Below are 18,994 nucleotides of genomic sequence, written 5' to 3' on the forward strand. Positions count from 1 at the left end.
ATCAGTAGTGCTCTTTGTCCGTGTCTTCACGTTCTCCCTTTAAAGATGGCCTTGCAGTGGTGGCTTGGAGGGGTGAGGAACTCAAGCTTGAGGACAGGTTGTTTTCTTTCTTTCTTTCTTTCTTTCTTTCTTTCTTTCTTTCTTTCTTTCTTTCTTTCTAAAAATTATTTATTTATTTTAAGTTTGTTTATTTTGAGAGAGAGAACAAACATGAGTGGGGAGGAGCAGAGAGAGGGAGAGAGAGAATCCCAAGCAGGCTCCATGCCCAGCGCGGGGTTCGATCTCACAAACTGTGAGATCATGACCTGAGTTGAAATCAGGAGTCAGACTCTCAACAGTTGAGCCACCCAGAAGCCCCTTGAGGACAGGTTGTTGTTTTTTTTTTTTTTTTTTTTTTTATGGCAATGGCAAGAGATACCAGGTGTGGCTTTAAATTTTATGTCCCTTCTTGCCTGTCCTTGGCACCTTTTCTCCTGGCCCCTGTCTTAGCAACACCATTCTCGGGTACCTAACATTGATGGAGCCCTCCTTCACTACTTCTCAGCAATTCTCTGATATCAACTGTGTGTCCTACAATTTAATTCATTTCAGTTCTGCCACTAACTACCCAGAGTTATTACATACCTTACCTGTGAAGGGCTCAGTCCTACCTAGACTGTGCTGCCAACTTCAGATAACAGATGGGGTCTCAGGTGTCCCCAGGCTACTTCCTCTGCTCTCTGACCGACTGCAGATTCAGGGGTTCCCATGACGCCTTCTACCAGGTTTCATAATTCACTAAAAACACTCACAAGAGGTAGGGAAGCACTGTACTTGTTATTACCCTTCTGTTATACAGGATGTAGATGGAAGAGCTGCATAGACCAGGGTCTTGGAGGAAATGGGGAGCAGAGCTTCCCCACCACCCTCCTGGTACATCACGTGTTTTAACCAGGAAGCTCTCCAGACCTCGTTTTACCTGGAGTTATGTAGACATTTTGATTAAATCACTGGCCATGATTGAACTCTTATCTCCAGCCCCCTTCCCTCCTGGGGGTTGGGCTGGGGCTGAAATTTCCAACCCTCTCATCACACGGTGGGTTTTTCTAAAGTGGTCAGTCTCCCTTGAAACTAAGTGCTCACCATGAATGGTTAACATACACTGAGGATTGGTTCAAGGGGGCTCATTATGAATAACAAAAGATATTCCTGTACCTCAAGAAATTCCAGGGGTTGTTGAAACTGTGCCAGCAACTAGGGACAAAGACCAAATATATTCTTTTAATATTCCATACTTGCCTCATTCAAAAAATGAGTGTCCCCGGTGGCTCTAATCTAGACAAGTATATGGTGGGTTTAATTTTAGCAGTTCTGGAGGGTGACTGCTTGAAACCCAGAAGGCACCCTGGGGCTGAGTGCCAGGGAGTTTAGCTTCTGTTGCCTCACCTCTCAACCAGCCATGGGCAGCTCGTTTCCCTGGACCTCAGCGGCTACTTCTTTAGTAGTAGCGTGTGCTGGCTGGTCTGCTCAGTCCTTTCCAGCTTTCTAATTCTGTCCTTTTTATTTTCAGTACCTAGGGTCCTGGACCACGGAAAAAGTTAAAGGAAGAGTCATTGAAATACTTTTTAGTTGGACAGTCTGGTTTCCAGAGGATATCAAGATCCGAGATGCTTACCAGATGCTGAAGAAACAAGGTTGGACTCCATCGTTTACATTGCATTTCCTCTTCACAGAAGTATTCTTGCTTTTTTTGGTGAAAACTGGACATTTTGTGTAGGACAGTAGAGACAGACAAATAGGTTGTTTTTTTGTTTTAAGATTTTATTTTTACGTAATCTCTGCACCCAACGTGGGGGCTCGAACTCACAACCCCAAGATCAAGAGTCGCGTGCTGTACTGACTGAGTCACCCGGGCATCCCATAAATAATTTTTGATCCCTGGCAATGGACAGACCTTTCCTTCTCGTGGGCAGGAGTTGAGCTGAGTTTGAGACTATTGTTGCTATAGCTACTCTCACTATACCAGATTTTAAGTTCCTACAGTGTTAGCTTGTGTTTAGTGTGGGAGCTGATTTGCTAGAGTTTGCCTCTGTATCTGCTCCATCCAAGCATTAGGTCTTCCTTTTTGCTCTGCACCTCAGAGAGGGTTTTATTCCAGATACTTTCCTAACAGTCAACTGCTATTACTTGTTACCCAGTGCCTGTTAGCCTGGTGGGGGCAGGCACCATCATTCTCCATTCTGTCTAAGCCTCTGTCTTCAGTGGACATTGTGTCCCTGGGTCCCGGCAGGACCTGTTCGTGATCCTGCCCCTCCCCCAGGGCCACAGGGTTTTCTTTACTGTTCCTCAGCTGTAGTAAGTTTTCAGCACTGCTCTAAGAACTCCAGGGCTTATTGTCCTTCCCCAGCAGTTGAAGGTTCTGGAAGGAGAGAGAAGAATTTAGGTGGGACGTCAGGCCTTTCCCATTGTCTTTCCAGGAGTGCGGGTGAGGGCCCTGGAGAAGAGCCTGTTCCTCTCATGTTACAGGCCTCAGAGGTTGTGTTCTCTTGCTGGCGTATGCCAGCCTGTAAACCATTTAGAAACCATTTAATCTGAATTACTCACATTGGTGTTGCCTTCCCATTTTTCCTCAGATTCCAGGGTGTTTGTTGCCTTGCAGTCTCCACTCTGGTGGATTCAAGAAAAGTGGTAGATTTGTAGCTTGTCCGGGGTCGTGTTGGTCAGTGTTGGAGGAGCAGTTCATGCCTTTCTGTGTCCTGTGCAGAAGCTGGGAGTCTGTAGGGCTCTGTACAGGAGGGAACCTGGATTCAGGATGGACTATCTTTTCCTGTCAAACGTACTCACTGTTTGTATTTATTTATTTATTTACTTATTTATTTAAAGTTTTTTTTGTTTAAAAAAATTTTTAAAGTTTACTTTTGAGAGAGAGAGAGAGAGAGAGAGCGCGCGTGCATGCACACGCGAGAGAGCACGAGTTGGGGAGGGTCAGAGAGGGAGACACAAAATCTAAAGCAGGCTCCTAGCTGTCAGCACAGAGCCCGACGTGGGGCTTGAACTCAGGAACCATGAGATCACGACCTGAGCCAAAGTTGGACGCTTAACTGACTGAGCCACCCAGGCTCCCAAAAGTTTATTTATTTTGAGATTGAGACAGAGACAGAGAGAGAGGAATGAACACAAGTGGGGGACAGGCAGAGAGAGAGAGAATCCCATCCAGGCTCTGTGCTGTCAGCACAGAGCTGGATGTGGGGCTCGATCTCATGAATTGTGAATTCATGACATGAGCTAAAATCCAGAGTCGGATGCTTAACCAACTGAGCCACCCAGGTGCCCCTGTAGTCGCTGTTTTTAGAAGTGTCATGGATCCTACAGTAATTTCTGGGCCCTGGGAGGTTTATGTACTTGCATACAATGATCAGTATTTTATATAGCATGAGGCCCATGGCCTACTAGCGCTAGAGTCTGGCTCTGTTCTCACTTAGTTGGCTCTGATGCCCCTGTCTTTGTGCTCCTTCCTTGGAGTCTCCTGAGGGAGGATGCAGAGCCTTGGTCATACCCTGGGTGTCTTCCTTTAAGGTCATTGACAGTGTTTTCCCAGTGGGACATCAGGAACTGGGGGTTTCTAGACTTTATGTGAAGTCAGTGGGTACCCATACCCATATCGTAACTTTATGAATTGCGTGTTTTAGGGATTGTAAAGCAAGACCCTAAACTACCAGTGGATAAAATTTTGCCTCCACCTTCTCCCTGGCCCAAGAGCTCTATCTTTGATGCTGATGAAGAAAAGTCCAAGGTAAGGAGCCCCTCCCTGACCTTGGTGACTGACCTGAATCTGATCGGACCCCTTCCTGTAGAGACTCTCCTGAAATATCCCCTGGAATGTGCTCTGATCCCTGAACCAAAGTGTGGAGGAATGTGGGGAGGTGCATTAGTGAGTTCTCTCTGGAGTAGGCTCTTAGAATAAGGTGACATAAGGTCTGGATGTTTTCTTCATGGATGGGCCACATAGTGAAGCCACGTTCTTTGTGCCCTCCACCTTATCTGTGCAAGCATTCCTGAGGGAGACAAGGTACAGAAGGATGACCCAAGTGGGCAGTGTGGATGATCAGTCGTATCCAGTGTATGTGTGGTATTAGGGGAAGATGGTGGAAAGAATTGGTTACATGTTGGCTCAGCTCTTTTTCTTTAGTGCCAGTAAGCCTGGTGCCACCCGTTTTCCTTCTGCCACTGCCTCCCATAACTTGTTGCTCCTCAGACATCAGTAAGGAGTGGGACAAAGACCTAGGAATAGCGTCAGAGTGCCTCTGAATGGGGAGAGGGCCCCGGAGCACTGGTGGTGCTTTTGGTGATTACTGTTCTCAGTCACACACAAGGTCTGGGAAATGTAGTACCAGGAAAGCTTCAGGCCGTGTGTGAGTCTGTAGTACGCGCTGCCTTCTCACTGCACCCCTCAGCTGTGCCCTTCCCTTGGACTTAGATGTTCAGTGGCCATGAGGTCAGAACAAGCAGGGCCAGGTTCTGGGCTGCCTTTCTCTTTGGCCTTTCTCCTACTGATGCCTTACAGTTGCAGAGGGGGGAAGACGAAGGATGGCACAGACTTTGGAGAAAGATAGAATCCTGTGTCACCTTGGGCAAGCTGTTTATACACTCTGGGCATCAGTACAGCCATCTCTAGTGCCATCAGGGACGACCGAGTGACTCCCACGTCCAAGGCGTTTTGCTGGGCATGGGGAGTAAAGTGAACAAGATCACCGAGGTCTGTCACATCATAGAGTATGTGGCCCAGGACAGCCTCAGTGCTAGTGATATTTTGGGCCAGATCGTTTTCTTACTGGGGGCTGTTCCTGTTCACTGTAGGAAGTTTATAGTATCCTGGCCTCTCCTCACTGGATGCGTCTCCAGATTTTGCCAGCTGTCTCTTGGGGGATATAATCCTCCACCCTCCTGCCCCATTGAAAACCTGTGGTCTGTGGGAATAGTCCTAATCCCTACATGGTGTCATTGTGAGCATTTGGTAAGATGATGCTTGTAAAGTAAGGAGGTGTTGTTCCTGTTCTCCTGTTGCTGCCTCTACTAGTCTACTAGTCTACTAGTCTGCTGCCTCTACTAGTCTGGGCCACTAGTCTAGTTTGCCACAGAGGGAAGTGGTTTCACCTGTTCTTTTTGTTCATTCTTCAGCTTCTGACGAGGCTTCTGAAGAGCAATCACCCTGAGGATCTTCAGGCTGCAAACAGGCTGATCAAGAATTTGGTCAAGGAGGTGGGCGTCTTTCCACTGGGTTCTGCAGAAACAGCATTTGACACACGTGTATGTGCGTGAGGGCATAGGTGCCCAATTGGACTGGAAAAAGGATGGGCTCTGGGCCCAAAACTGGGGCACAGCCACGGGCTCCCTGAAGGGCAAGATGGTGACTGGAAGCAGAAACCATGCAGGGTACTTCCCGAGTACGTTTGTCCAGGGGCCCAAAGCATTTCGTCGACCCTGGTTTCTGTCCCAGTGACAGAAAGTCTATTTGGGAATCTGTTTTTCGGAGGGATTGAGGCTGGTGGTACAAAGCTGCAGATTGCCCTGTCCCTGGACTGCATTGCCTTTCACAGGAATTCTCGGCCCACTGAGTTTTCTTCGCCCACTGAGGGAACACTCCCGCCTACTCACTGTGTTAGTGACTTGCCTGAGCTCGCCAGCACAGTGCCTCTTTTCCCGTCCCTCATTCAGGCTTTATCCAAGGTTTCTGCTCCTTCACTTCCATCCTCTCTCTCCCGAAAGGAACAAGAGAAATCAGAGAAGGTGTCCAAGAGAGTCAGTGCTGTGGAGGAGGTACGGAGTCATGTGAAGGTGCTGCAGGAAATGCTAAGCGTGTACCGCAGGCCGGGGCAGGCCCCACCAGACCAGGAGGCCTTGCAGGTAAAAAGTAAATTCAAGTATAACGGAGTGTAATTGACATACTAGAAATTTGACATGTTTTGACACGTGAATGTCCATGAAGGCATCATCATAATCAGGATGGTAAACATGTCCCTAAACCCCATCACCCCCCCCGCCCCCACCCTGAAGTTCCTCATGCCCCTTGGTGATCCCTCTCCTCCTTTCTTCCCTGTCTCCCTATCCCTAAGCAGCCACTGGCTTGCTTTCTGTTCCGATTAATTTATATTTTCTAGACTTTTGTATGAATGGAATGATAAAATTTTTCTTTCTTTTTTTCTTTCACTTTCTTTCCCTCCCGGCTTCTCCCTCTTGGTGTAATTGAGATCCATTCATGGCGTGTGTATTGATCGCTTGCTTTTTATTGCTGAGTGGTATTACATTGTATGCATGTATTACAATATGTCTCTCCATCTGTTGATGGCTATTTGGGTGTTTCCAGCTTTGGGTGATTATGAATTAAGCTGCTATAAACAGTTGTTTATAGTTGTGTACAGGATTCTGCATAAACATACATTTTCCTTTCTCTTGGGTACATGCCTAGGTGTGGGATTGCTGGGTCATATGCTAAGTGTATAGTTAACTTTGGAAAATAGTTGGCCAGTTTCTTGAAAAGTGGTTGTACCATTTTATGTTCCTAACAGCGTTGCTTAAGAGTTCCAGTTCCACCACGTCCTACACATCTTGAGGGTTTTTTTTTTTTATAACACCTTTATTGAGAATTTATATATCTTTTTTTTTTAATTTTTTTTCAACTTTTTATTTATTTTTGGGACAGAGAGAGACAGAGCATGAACGGGGGAGGGGCAGAGAGAGAGGGAGACACAGAATCGGAAACAGGCTCCAGGCTCTGAGCCATCAGCCCAGAGCCCGACGCGGGGCTCGAACTCACGGACCGCGAGATCGTGACCTGGCTGAAGTCGGACGCTTAACCGACTGCGCCACCCAGGCGCCCCGAGAATTTATATATCTTAAAAGCAGCCATCAACACTAACTAGAAGATTTTAATCAGCCCTAAAAGAAATCCAGTACCCGTAGCAGTCACTCTCCACCCCCACGCCCAGCCTCCCCAGCTCCTGACATACACTAATCTGCTCTGGGTCTGTAGATTTGCCTATTGGGACATTTTGTGTAAATTGAATCCTACAGAATGTGGTTTTCTGAGCCTGGCTGCTTTCACTTAATGTTTTGGAGGTTTATCCATCTTGTAGGATGTATCAGAACTTCATTCCTTTTTATGACTGAATAACATTCCATTGGATGGCTAGCTCGCATTTTGTCCATTCATCAGTTGAGCATTTGGGTTTCCACTTGGGCTGTGACAAATGCTGTGAACATTCGTATAGGAGTGTTTTTTGTAAAACATAAACTTTTAATTTTCTTGAGTGTATATATATCTAGGACTGGAACTGCTGGATCATATGGTGGTTTCTGAGCAACGGCCAAACTGTTTGCTAAATCATTGTACAGTTTTATAATCCTACCAGCAACGTGTGAGAGTTCAAGTTTTCCACATGCTGCCAACACTTGTTATTGTCTGTCTTTTTCATAATAGTTATCCTAGTGGGTGTAAAGTGGCACCTCACTGTGGCTTGGAAATGTATTTCCCTGATAGTTTAAGTTGAGCTTCCTTTCCTGTGTCTGTTGGCCACCTGTGTATCATCTTGTCTATAGAAATGTCTGTTCATATCCTTTGCCCAGTTTTTTTAACTTTTTTTTTTTCTTTTTTGAGAGAGAGACAGAGTGCGAGCAGGGGAGGGGCAGAGAGAGAGAGGGAGACACAGAATCCAAAGCAGGTTCTAGGCTCCGAGGTGTTAGCACAGTGCCTGACATGGGACTCGAACTCATGAACCGTGAGATCATGACCTGAGCCGAAGCCAGACTGTTAACTGACTGAGCCCCCCGGTGTCCCTGCCCAGTTTTTCATGGGGTTGTCTCCTTATTTTTGAGTTATAAGTGTTCTTTATATATCCTGGGTACCATTCCTTGGTCACACAGTTTTCTCCCATTAGGTGGGTTGTCTTTTCACTGTCTTGACAGTGTCTTTTGAAGCAAAAGTGTTTTTTGTTTGTTTGTTTGTTTAATTTATTTGTGAGACAGAGACAGAGCATGAACGGGGGAGGGTCAGAGAGAGAGGGAGACAGAATCCAAAACAGGCTCCAGGCTCTGAGCTGTCAGCACAGAACCTGACGTGGGGCTTGAACTCAAGGACTGCGAGATCATGACGTGAGCCAAAGTCAGACACTTAATCGACTGAACCACCCAGGCGCCCCAAGAAGCAAAAGTTTTTAATTTTGAAGTTCAATTTATCTCTTTTCTTTTGTTGCTGATGCTTTTGGTATTCTAGCTGAGCCACTGCAGCCTGGTGCAGACAGATGGCGGTGGCACTGAAATGCTGTCCCAACCTGCCACTCTTAGTCTGTCCTTGGAGCTCTGCTTTCTCCAGCCTTCTGCTAGCTACATTTGTCTTCTCTCTCTCCATTCCAGCTTTTTATGCTTCTCTGCCCAGGAGCAGCAGCCTTCATGTGGTACCTTAGTTTCCCTGTCCTTCCATTTCACAGGGTTCACAGAAAAAACTAGTATCTTTCCTAATTCCAGATTCCTGAGAGAAACCTCTTTGTCCGGCACGGCTCCTGTATCTATCCCAGGTCAATCAACCTACCTACATCCAGGATTGGATGGAATTACAGAGAGGGTCATGCTGGCCTTTTGTGGCCAGAGGGGACAGTTCTCAGAAGGATTAGTGGGCTTGGGCCAGGCAGACACTCCAAAGCCAGTCCCCTGTGGTGAGTTGGCTCCAAAGTCCCTCTGGAAGGTTGGCCTGCTGGGCTTCTAAATAGTACAACTCCCCCCCCCCCCCCTCCCCCAGGGTGATAACCAGCTAGGAGACAGTAGAGACTTGGCAGGAGACAAAACTTCATCTTTATAATGGGTAAAGCCCATTTGGAAAAAGTGTCACGGAAGTGTTGGCAAGTGGCTTCCTGATGCTGAACCTTAATCAGGCAGGTCTGCCTACCACCTGAGATGATGCTGGCACACCACTCTTCTCCTCGCAAGGGGCTTCCTTCTCTAAAACATAAAGCTGGTAGGAGCAGAGCCCAGTGTTGGCTTCCGTCTGGGCAGCTGGGTCTCAGGAGCAAAGCAGGAGGAAGGGGCTCTGTCCTGCTTGTCTCCTAGACTCCCCTATCAGATATGTCCTTTCACAGCTTGGGGAAGGGAGCACTACTGTGAGGGAGGACTCGTGTGTTCACTGAGCTCCCTTGCAAGGAGGGAAGCCTCACATGTGCAGAGGCTGCGTGTCCTCCTCAACACGTGGCGTGTGGGGGTGCAGTTGTCCAGAGCACTCTCCCTGGGAGGAGGAGAATGAGCTTGCCCAGACGGTCCTGGTGGGGAATGAGGTTTAGCTCTGGGAGAGCCTGCAGTGGGAGTCCGGGGACGTTGTTGGAGAGGGAAGTTGGATGGGGAGTTTGGATATTAGTTTTAAAGCAGGGTAGTCACGGAGGGCTTCCATATGGAGTCACCCCATTGTTAAAGCTCTTCTGGGAGCTTGGAGAAGAGATAATGCCATACACACTCAGAACGTGGATTCTTTTCTGAGGTCTTTCCCCTTTTTAGTGAGTTTACAAATTCGTGAAACCGTAACCCAAACTTTTTCTGACACTATAGTGGCCACGTCACTTCAAACCTGCAGTCGTGCATTTGGGACAGCCTAAGAATTCTGCAGCCCCAGACTCTGCTGTTTGTTTACTGGGGGCACCTAGGGCCTTGCTGTGGGCCCTTGCTGTGTGTGGTGAAACCAAGCTCTGTTCACTCAGGTCGTGTACGAACGGTGTGAAAAGCTGCGGCCCACTCTGTTCCGGCTGGCGAGTGACACCACAGATGACGATGACGCACTCGGTAATGCGGTTCTGTTTCTCTAGGCACAGACGGTACACCAGAGGCAGAACAGACGTGCTCCTTACTGCGGGGCTGCGGTGGTGCCAGAAACAAGACAAGATGGACTTTAGGTTTTATGGAAGTTGGGCTTTGGAAGGGCATGTCCTGTGTTGGCTTCGAAGCGATTCCCAGGAAAGCCTAGGCTTGAGCAAGCAACAGTCAGCAGGTTTGAAAGAAGAGGTGGAAACGTGCCCTGTAGGTGGGGCAAGAGAGCGATGCTAGAAGGAAGGCTCAGGTCCACAGAAGTCTGGGAAACAGCAGCATCTTGAAGGTTTCACCAACCTGAGTTGGTGGGCTGGGTAGCCAACCTAAATGAGGCAGGCTGGTGAGGAGCAGAAGGGATAATGGTAGAGACGGTGGAGAATTTCAGTACCTGTGCAAAGGTATTAAAACATCTTACACTTTTTATTATGGAAAATTGCAGAACATGAAAGGGAAATAGTAGGATAAGTCCTATGTGCTTTTCACCTATTGTTAACAATTAACAGCTCATGGCCCATCTTTTTTCATCTTGTTCATGTGTACTGCTCTCTCCCTGCCCCAAACCTATTCTCATTGAAGCAAATTCCAAACATTTTAAGGTGATCCACTATTCAGTGTTTGGATTTCCCTGGGCATTTCTTTCTCTAGCATCTCTTGCTAACTTCCCCCGCATTTCTTGTTCAAATTTTTGTTTGTGTGTTTAGTTTCGGGGAGGGGCAGAGAGAGAGGGAGACAGAGAATCTGCAGCAGGCTCCCCACTGTCAGTGCAAAACCTGACATGGGGCTTGAACTCACTCACAAATTGTGAGATCATGACCTGAGCTGAAGTTGGACACCCAACCGACTGAGCCACTCAGGTGCCTCTTGTTTCTTCTAAATCAGACTTAGAAGGGCACCTGGGTGGTTCAGTGGGTTTGGGCGACCGACTTTACTCAGGTCATGATCTCACAGATCGTGAGTTGGAGCCCCACATCGGGCTCTGTGCTGACAGTTTGGAGCCTGCTTCGGATCTGTGTCTCCCTCTCTCTGCCTCTCCCCACTCGCGTTCTGTCTCTCTCCTTCAAAAGTAAATAAACATTAAAAAACATAAAAAGACAAATAAATAAATCAGACTCAGAAAAACCATACTTTGTAGTTGGTGATATTTCTAGAGTCTTTTTTTTTAGAAATTACACTTTAAAAATTTCTTTTAATTAAAAAAATTTTTTTTTAACGTTTATTTTATTTTTGAGAGAGAGAAGGAGACAGAGTGTGAATGGCGGAGGGGCACACACACACAGGATCCAAAGCAGGCTCCAGGCTCCAAGCTGTCAGCACAGAGCCCGACACAGGGCTTAAACCCATGAACCATGAGATCATGACCTAAGCTGAAGTTGGATGCTTAACCAATTGAGCCACCCAGGCACCCCCCGCTTTGGTCTTTTTTTTTTTTTTTTCTCTTTTACATTCATTTTTGAGAGAGCGAGAGAGAGCACAAGTGGGGGGAGGGGCAGAGAGAGAAGGAGACACAGAGTCTGAAGCAGGCTCCAGGCTCTGAGCTATCAAGCACAGAACCGATCGCAGGGGGCTGAACTCATAAACCGCGAGATAATGACCTGAGCCAAAGTCGGACACTTAACCGACTGAGCCACACAGGTGCCCCATTTTGGTCTTTTTTTTTTTTTTTTTTTCTTTTTATTCTTTGTCTCTTTCTTGTTTTTTATGTTTAAAAACAATTTTTTTTTTAGTGTTTATTTTGAAGGAGAGAGAGCGTGAGCAGGGAAGGGGTGGAGAGAGAGAGGGAGACACAGAATCCGAGTCAGGTTCCAGGTTCTGAGCTGTTAGCACAGAGCCTGATGCAGGGCTCCCAGCTCATGAGCTGTGAGATGATGACCTGAGCTGAAGTTGGATGCTTCACCGACTGAGCCACCCAGGCACCCCTCGTCCAGTCTTTGTTTAAATTTTTTTATTTTTTTAATAGATAGCTCCTCCATTCTTTGTCTCTTTCTTGTTTCTTACATGAAGAACATGTTCTTTGACCTATAGAATTTTTCTGGGCCTTGGTTTTCTGATGGCATTCTCCATGACATTTAATATGTTTTTCTGTATCTGATACTTCTTATGAATTCCTGATACATCTTTTTTTAAAGTTTTTTTTTTTTAATTATTTATTTTCAGAGAGAGAGTGAGTGAGCAAGAGGGGCAGAGAGGGAGGGAGAGAGAGAATCACAAGCAGGCTCCATACGGTCAGCACAGAGCCCGATGTGGGACTCGAACTCACGAACTGTGAGATCATGATCTGAGCTGAAACCAAGAGTCAGACGCTTAACCGACTGAGCCACCCAAGCACCCCAAATTCCTAATATGATAAATTGGATGGGGGCTTGAGTAGATGCAGGTTCACTTGGAGGAGCTGGGGAGCAAGAACACTTCATGCGTGGTTTTCAAGAGGCCTGTGGTTTTGGTTGTCTCTTTGTGATTATTGTCTAAACCCATCATTTTCTCTGATTGGAGTGAGCTGAAAGACAATCAAATTTAAAATTTTAAACAACTTGCACATGCAAAATAAAACATTTTGCCACGTGAATTTAACCCCTTGTCAGTTTGCAGCCCCTGTCCACATTTAAGAAAAATGGCAGGAAATAGTTGGTCACTCCTGAGAATCAGCAGTCTAGCTCTGTGGCCCGAAGTGTTACATGTAGCCCCAACCCTGCTGCCAGTTCTTTCTCTGTCTCTCAGGAGACACTGTTTAGTAGACTGAAATGCTTATGAGTTTTTGAAATCCAGTGTGTATTTTATACTTACGACATTTCAATTTGTATGCCAAGTGTTCATCAGTAATACTTGATCTCTATTTAGACTCTATGAAATTTACAGGTGCAAATGTAGATTCATGTACCAATCTGTTCCCTATACACTTAAAAGCTTTCCAATAACTGAATAAAGTACCAATAAAACTCTTTTAATATTCATATCCACACTGACAAAACCATTTCAGTTTTTAATTTTAATTAAAATTAAAGTTTTAGAAAAAATAAAGTTTTAGGGTACCTGGGTGACTCCGTTGGTTAAGCATCCGACTTTTTTTTTTTTTTTCTTTTTAGTGATTATTTTTGAGAAACCACATGTGTGAGTGGGGAAGGGGCAGAGGGAGGGAGACAGAGGCCCCAAAGCAGTCTCCGTGCTGATGGCAAAGAGCCTGATGTGGGGCTTAAACTCATGAACTGTGAGATCATGACCTGGACCAAAGTTGGACACTCAACTGGTTGAGCTACCCAGGTGCCCTGAGCATCTGACTCTTGGTTTGGGCTGAGGTCATGATCTCATGGTTTTTGAGATCAAGCCCCATGTTGGGCTCTGTGCTGACAGTGCAGAGCCTGCTTGGGATTCTCTCCCCCTCTCTGCCACTCCCTTGCACATGCGTGCACACACGCTTGCTCTCTTAAAATAAATAAACTTGGGGCGCCTGGGTGGCGCAGTCGGTTAAGCGTCCGACTTCAGCCAGGTCACGATCTCGCGGTCTGTGAGTTCGAGCCCCGCGTCGGGCTCTGGGCTGATAGCTCAGAGCCTGGAGCCTGTTTCCGATTCTGTGTCTCCCTCTCTCTCTGCCCTTCCCCCGTTCATGCTCTGTCTCTCTCTGTCCCAAAAATAAATAAACGTTGGAAAAAAAAAATTAAAAAAAAAAAATAAATAAAAATAAACTTAAAAAAATAAAATTAAAGTTTTATTTCATACACAGTGCTCATCACCAAAAAAAAAAAAGAAAAAGAAAAAAATTAAAGTTGCAATTCCTTAGTTGAAAGAATCATGTTTCAATCATGTTGGCAGTTATGTTGTATGGTATTGGGAAAGGAGGTGAAGAAATTTGGTTCCTTCTGCATCTTGAGAACTAGAAGTGTTGGGGTTCAGGGATTGAGCACCTAGGTCTGCTAGGGGCCTTAGCACAGGGTCTGGGGGCAGGGGTATGGCTGTACTGAACCTGGTGAAGCCATGGGTGGCTGCTTTGTGGAATGACTTAAAAAAGACTGAGACTGTTGGTAACTAAACCAGGGGGACTATCCTCTTTCCTCCTCCAGCTGAGATTCTCCAGGCAAATGACCTCCTCACCCAGGGAGTTCTGCTGTACAAACAGGTGATGGAGGGCCGTGTCATCTTTGGGAACACAGTGACCAGCTCGGTGGGAGACCTACCTGTCTCCAGAGGTATGCTTTCTGCCTTGACATCCTGCAGATCCTGGAGAAGAACTGGATCCTCAGAATATTCTGGGTTATGGTATAGAAATGAGAGGCCTTGCCCTTTTTTCCCTTTCCTTTGAGAGTTGGATTTACATCGCCAGCCCCTGCCACCTGTGCCGTCACAAAGTGACTGGCAGGCTGGACCCTCACTTTGGCTATCCACAGAAGCAGATGGCTACATTGCACCCAGGTCATAAATGCTTATTTATAAGAGCTAGAGACCAAAATAATGATCTTCTTCAGTGGTCCCTAGCAGGCTAGGCTAGCTGCGTCAGAATCATCCGGAATACTGGCTGAAATGCAGATTCTTAGGTCCCCAGCTGGGACCTGCTGAATCAAGCCTGCTTAGAGCTTGGCTGGGAGTGGGGATGGGGTGTTTTTATCAAGCGCTCCAGTGATGCTGATTATCTGTGTTCAGAAGGGCTGTTGCTGGCCAGGGTGAATGGACCATCAGCGGAGGACACGGACCGCTGTGGGTAGGAAGGCGGTCCTCTGGCTGCTTCCTATTCTACAGGCCAGCTCAGGCTGTACATGAAGCCATTCAGCGGAAGTGCATTGAGTGGGGTGACGTGATGTCTTTTGATCGGGAGGAGGCCCGTGGGAAGCTGACAGGCATTAAGTGGACTCTTTGCTCTCATTCTGATATATTTTCCTAACTGTTTCGTAGTCTTTCAGAATCCAGCAGGCTGCATGAAGAACTGCCCTCTGATCGACTTGGAGGTGGACAGCAGATCTGAGCAGGCTGGGACTGTGGCACCATCTTTGCTTCACCAGGACCTGGCAGCCTTAGGTGAGGGAGGGTGTTTAGGGGGAGCAGGCACAGAGACTGGTCCTGACTCCCAGGGAGAGCGAGTCAGCTGGTCCTCCTTGGGGAGAATATGCCTGTTTTCAGAGGGAATTGGGTATACAGTGCCCCCCCCCCCCCCCCCCCCCCCAATCCACGGCTCCAGTTCCCCGCGGTCTGGAAGCAGATGATCCTACTCCTGATACATGGTCAGGAGGTCAGTAGTAGCCTAGAGCTACATCACAGGCCTATGTCATTCACCTCACTTCATCTCATCACGTAGGCATTTTATCATCTCCCATCACAAGAAGACGAAGGGTGAGTACAGTATAATAAATTTCGAGAGAGAGACCACATTCACATAACTCTTACTACTGTACATTGCTATTCTATTTCGTTATCTTACTGTGTCTGATTTATAAATTGAACTGAATCACAGGTATGTTTGTGTGGGGAAAAAACATGGTATATGTAGGGATCGGTACTCTTCGCCTTTTCAAACATCCACCAGGGGTCTTAGAACATCTTCCCGAATGAATAAGGTGGGGACTCTTGTCCTGGGAAGTTCAGACAGGTCGTCTTTGCATTTAATCTCAGATTTGCCATGAATGAATTGGATGATTTTAGGTAATCTGCTTTGCCTAGGCTTTTCTAAATGTCTTAGAAAGGGTGAACATGACTTTGATCTCCAGCTGCTGTCAGATAGAGTTACTGGTGTGCATCTTTCTGTTTCTTCCTTACAGGACTCAGTGATGCTCCAGTTGCTGACAAGGTAAGGCATCTCTTCCTAGGGACTGGAGGGGAGGTCCCTAAACCTACCTTCATGAGGGCAGTGCTGCCTGGGCATGGGGGAAGGGGCTACAGCATAGCCTGGTGGCGTTTGTGGACTTGGAGGGCCAAAGCCTCGTCCTTGCCTGTACTGTCTGGCTTGGACCTCCAAAGAGACATGTTTTTCCCTCTCCTTATACTCCTCCTCCCTTTAGCGGTATCCAGCTTCCAGTTTACTGAAGGTCTGATCAGGAGTTGTATGTTCTCTTGCCCTTTCTTTCTCCTGCCCCAGGACATGTTGTAAGCATGGTGTCACCATGGCTCATGATCATTCATACTCTGGCCTTATTTTAGCCATTCCTGGTTTGACAGGTTGCCGGTCAGAATTGCTGTGAAGAAAAGAGGAATCCCACTGCCAGCACACTGCCGGGTGGTGGTGTTCAGAGCCCTTCTGCAGAAAAGAACTTGCTGGATCTCCTCTCCCCACAGCCATGTCCAGGGCCTCTGTGAGTCTTGTGGGCAAGGACAGTAGAAGAGTGGCTCCCATGTGCACTTCATGTTCCTTCCATGGGGCCAGGTCAGAGGGCAGGGTTAGCGTGCCAGAATACGGGGACGATACTTGAAGACGGCCAGGGACCTCCCTCCCTGGAAGGGCTTCTTCCTTTCTGCCAAGTGTTCAACATGTACTTTTCCCCTTGTCCTTTTACTCCCTATCCTAGTCAGAGGAAAAGACATAGTTTGGTCAGGAGCTCTGAAAAGGGGGTTGGTTTAAGGTGTAGCAGCAGTAGATGCTGCTGCTGCTGATTTTGGTGTTCATGGGCTCTCCCCCCCCCCCCCCATTACAGTGTAATTTGAAGTTGAGCAAAATTTGATCATTAGGCAAATAGATAATGTAGAAAGTCTCAAAAATCACTGCCTAAAGACAATATCGAATGCTCCTTTTTTGCTTCTCTCTCTATGCTTGTAGTAATGCAGCATGTTGTTTATTTTTACACAAATGGGCTCATAATTGACAACCTGTCCTCCAGTGCGGTTTTTTTCATGTCACATCTTTGGTACATGTGCATATCAACTTATGTAACTTTGGCTCATTCTTATAGTTTAATAATTCACGTGCATACAGTGTACACATATTTAGTCATTTCCCTCTTGCGGGTATTTACACAGCTTTCTGTTTGGAGGCACTTGGAATGCTTTTGTAGTACAGATTCCTAGAACTAGAGGTGCTCTAGGGTGTGGATGCAAACACACAGATAGGCTGGTTTGCGTCTGCAAAGGTTGGAGCGGTTTGCCTTCTTGCAGATGGCCTGAGTGCGTCCGTGTCCACGGTAGAGGCACAGGGCTCGGGTGGCAACAGAGATGTGCTGGGCGCTCATTCTTGTTTGCACCCCTGGAGGGTTTCCTTCCGTTTATTTGTAACCATTCAACAGGGGGCCAGTAGTCTTCCTGATTTGGGTGGGCTGCTTCTGTCTGGACTGGAGTTTTCATTTTGTAGTAAAAATTTTGCAATCTGCGTTCCCAATGGACAAAGTCATGAAGTGTGAATGAAGAGGTCAGTGTAAAATTGGAATTCTCCTCTTCCCAGCTCTTGTTACTCTGGTGATCACGTACAAGAAAGGTAACCTGTCTGAGCGGCTTGTTGTCAGAGGCTGCCTGACAGCTGCAACCTTGATTATCTTAATAACATCTCTAGTTTATTGGGTCCTTATTATGTGCACACAGCCCACTAAGTGTTTTTCATACATTTTCTCATTTAATTCTGATAACAGCCCCATGAAGTAGATGCTAAATTATTTCCATTTTACGGATGAGAAGACTGAAGCACAGGTTAAATTCCATGTCTAGAGTCCTATTTCTCTAAAATACACACAGACACACATATTATCTTGTTTTTCCCCTTCCTTAACCTCGTTCTTCAGATTCCCGGAATTGTCTACAATTTTTGCTAGTCTTGATACATTTTTTTTTTTTTTTTTTTTTTAAATTTCTTGGCAGGAATTATGTTCCACAGAAGAGTATCCCTAAGGAAGTGCCCCCCGGCACTAAGTCCTCTCCAGGTTGGTCCTGGGAAGCTGGCCCATTGTCTTCTTCCCCATCCTCCCAGAATACACCTCTGGCTCAAGTGTTTGTCCCTTTGGAGTCTGTTAAACCCAGTAAGTACAATTTCACCTCCCCGCCCCTTGCTGTTAGATGGCCAGCTTTATCTGCTGTGAATTGGCAGGAGGTGGCTCTGAAACTGGGGAAGTTGAGTGGTAGAGATTAGGCCTGGGGGCAGAGGGTAAGGAGGTGGCTTCATAGTCTCTTTACCTATTATTTTTCATAAAGATTTCTCTGTCTTGGGACTGACACTAAAGGTGAAGGCTATTGGCAGGCAGAATCTAACTAGGGGGCTTGATTCTATTTATAGACCTGGTGCTCACTCATTGGGAATTCAAGAAGGGAATGTCAAGTGTGGCAGAAATAACTCCAAAAAGGTGGGATTAGTAGGAAAGGAAGGACTTGGCTGGTGGTCCTCTTCCATTAGGGGTCCTCATTAGAGCAGGAGAGCAGAGGTTACCTCCTTACAAAGGAAAGGAACAGCAGGCCCAGTAAGTAAGGTGACTGCACAGGGTCAGCACACTGGCATGTGAGCAGGAGACACCCAGGGTCTTTAGAAATACAGCGCAGGCCCTTCTCTCTGGGCACATGGCTCTCCTGTGGCTCAGTGTGCTGGGGTCAGATTGCAAAAAGCCCTGGATACAGGCATAGGAATTTAAACAGTTGGTAAGCCCTTCCAAGACTTACTTTAACTTAAAAATAATACATGTTCAATGTTAGTTTCCTGATTCTGGTCGTTATGTAAAATGTTAACATATGGGAATTCTTTGCATTTTGTAACATTTTGTAAATCTGAAACTATTACAAAAGAATGTCTAAAAAATTAAAAGTGAGAAAATACATATTCAATGTAGAAAATTCAGAAAAAATAGAGAAAATGAAATCGTACTGTTCACCCGGAAACGGAAGTTCTATTCATACCTTAACGTATTTTCTTGTTTTAGCCATGTACATATATATTCTTAATAAATTGGCACCACAGTATATATAGACTGTTTTACAGCCTGCATTAATACCATAAGCCATAGCGTTTTTTCATGCTCTCGATTGTTCTTCAAAACCTTTATTTATTTAGAGAGCATGCACAAATGTGCAAGCTGGGGAGAGGGCAGAGGGAGAGAAAGAGCATCTTAAGCAGGCTCCTCATTCAGCGCAGAGCCCGACACAGGGCTTGATCTCATGACCGTGAGATCACAACCTGAGTGGAAGTCAAGAGTTGGACGCTCAACTGACTGCACCACCCAGGCCACTCAAAACCTTTATTTTTTTAAATGTTATCATACATACGTATAATCATGGTACCGTCATTCAG

The 18,994-nt window shown here is 46.4% G+C and overlaps 1 protein-coding gene across 1 annotated transcript in view; it reads left to right on the top strand.

Moving 5' to 3' along the window:
• GGA2 (golgi associated, gamma adaptin ear containing, ARF binding protein 2) overlaps positions 1 to 18,994 on the top strand; it is a 34,399-nt gene that overhangs the window by 11,146 nt on the left and 4,259 nt on the right. Inside the window, exons 5-14 of the mRNA XM_040458758.1 lie at positions 1,550 to 1,673; positions 3,669 to 3,772; positions 5,158 to 5,238; positions 5,746 to 5,883; positions 9,717 to 9,798; positions 13,875 to 14,000; positions 14,701 to 14,823; positions 15,561 to 15,589; positions 15,958 to 16,091; positions 17,581 to 17,738. Coding sequence (XP_040314692.1) covers positions 1,550 to 1,673; positions 3,669 to 3,772; positions 5,158 to 5,238; positions 5,746 to 5,883; positions 9,717 to 9,798; positions 13,875 to 14,000; positions 14,701 to 14,823; positions 15,561 to 15,589; positions 15,958 to 16,091; positions 17,581 to 17,738 — 1,099 coding nt within the window. The remainder of the gene's footprint in view (positions 1 to 1,549; positions 1,674 to 3,668; positions 3,773 to 5,157; positions 5,239 to 5,745; positions 5,884 to 9,716; positions 9,799 to 13,874; positions 14,001 to 14,700; positions 14,824 to 15,560; positions 15,590 to 15,957; positions 16,092 to 17,580; positions 17,739 to 18,994) is intronic.

Source organism: Herpailurus yagouaroundi, unplaced genomic scaffold (genome assembly GCF_014898765.1).
Source record: "Herpailurus yagouaroundi ecotype Mexico unplaced genomic scaffold, PumYag 222, whole genome shotgun sequence".
Taxonomy (NCBI): Eukaryota; Metazoa; Chordata; class Mammalia; order Carnivora; family Felidae; genus Herpailurus; species Herpailurus yagouaroundi.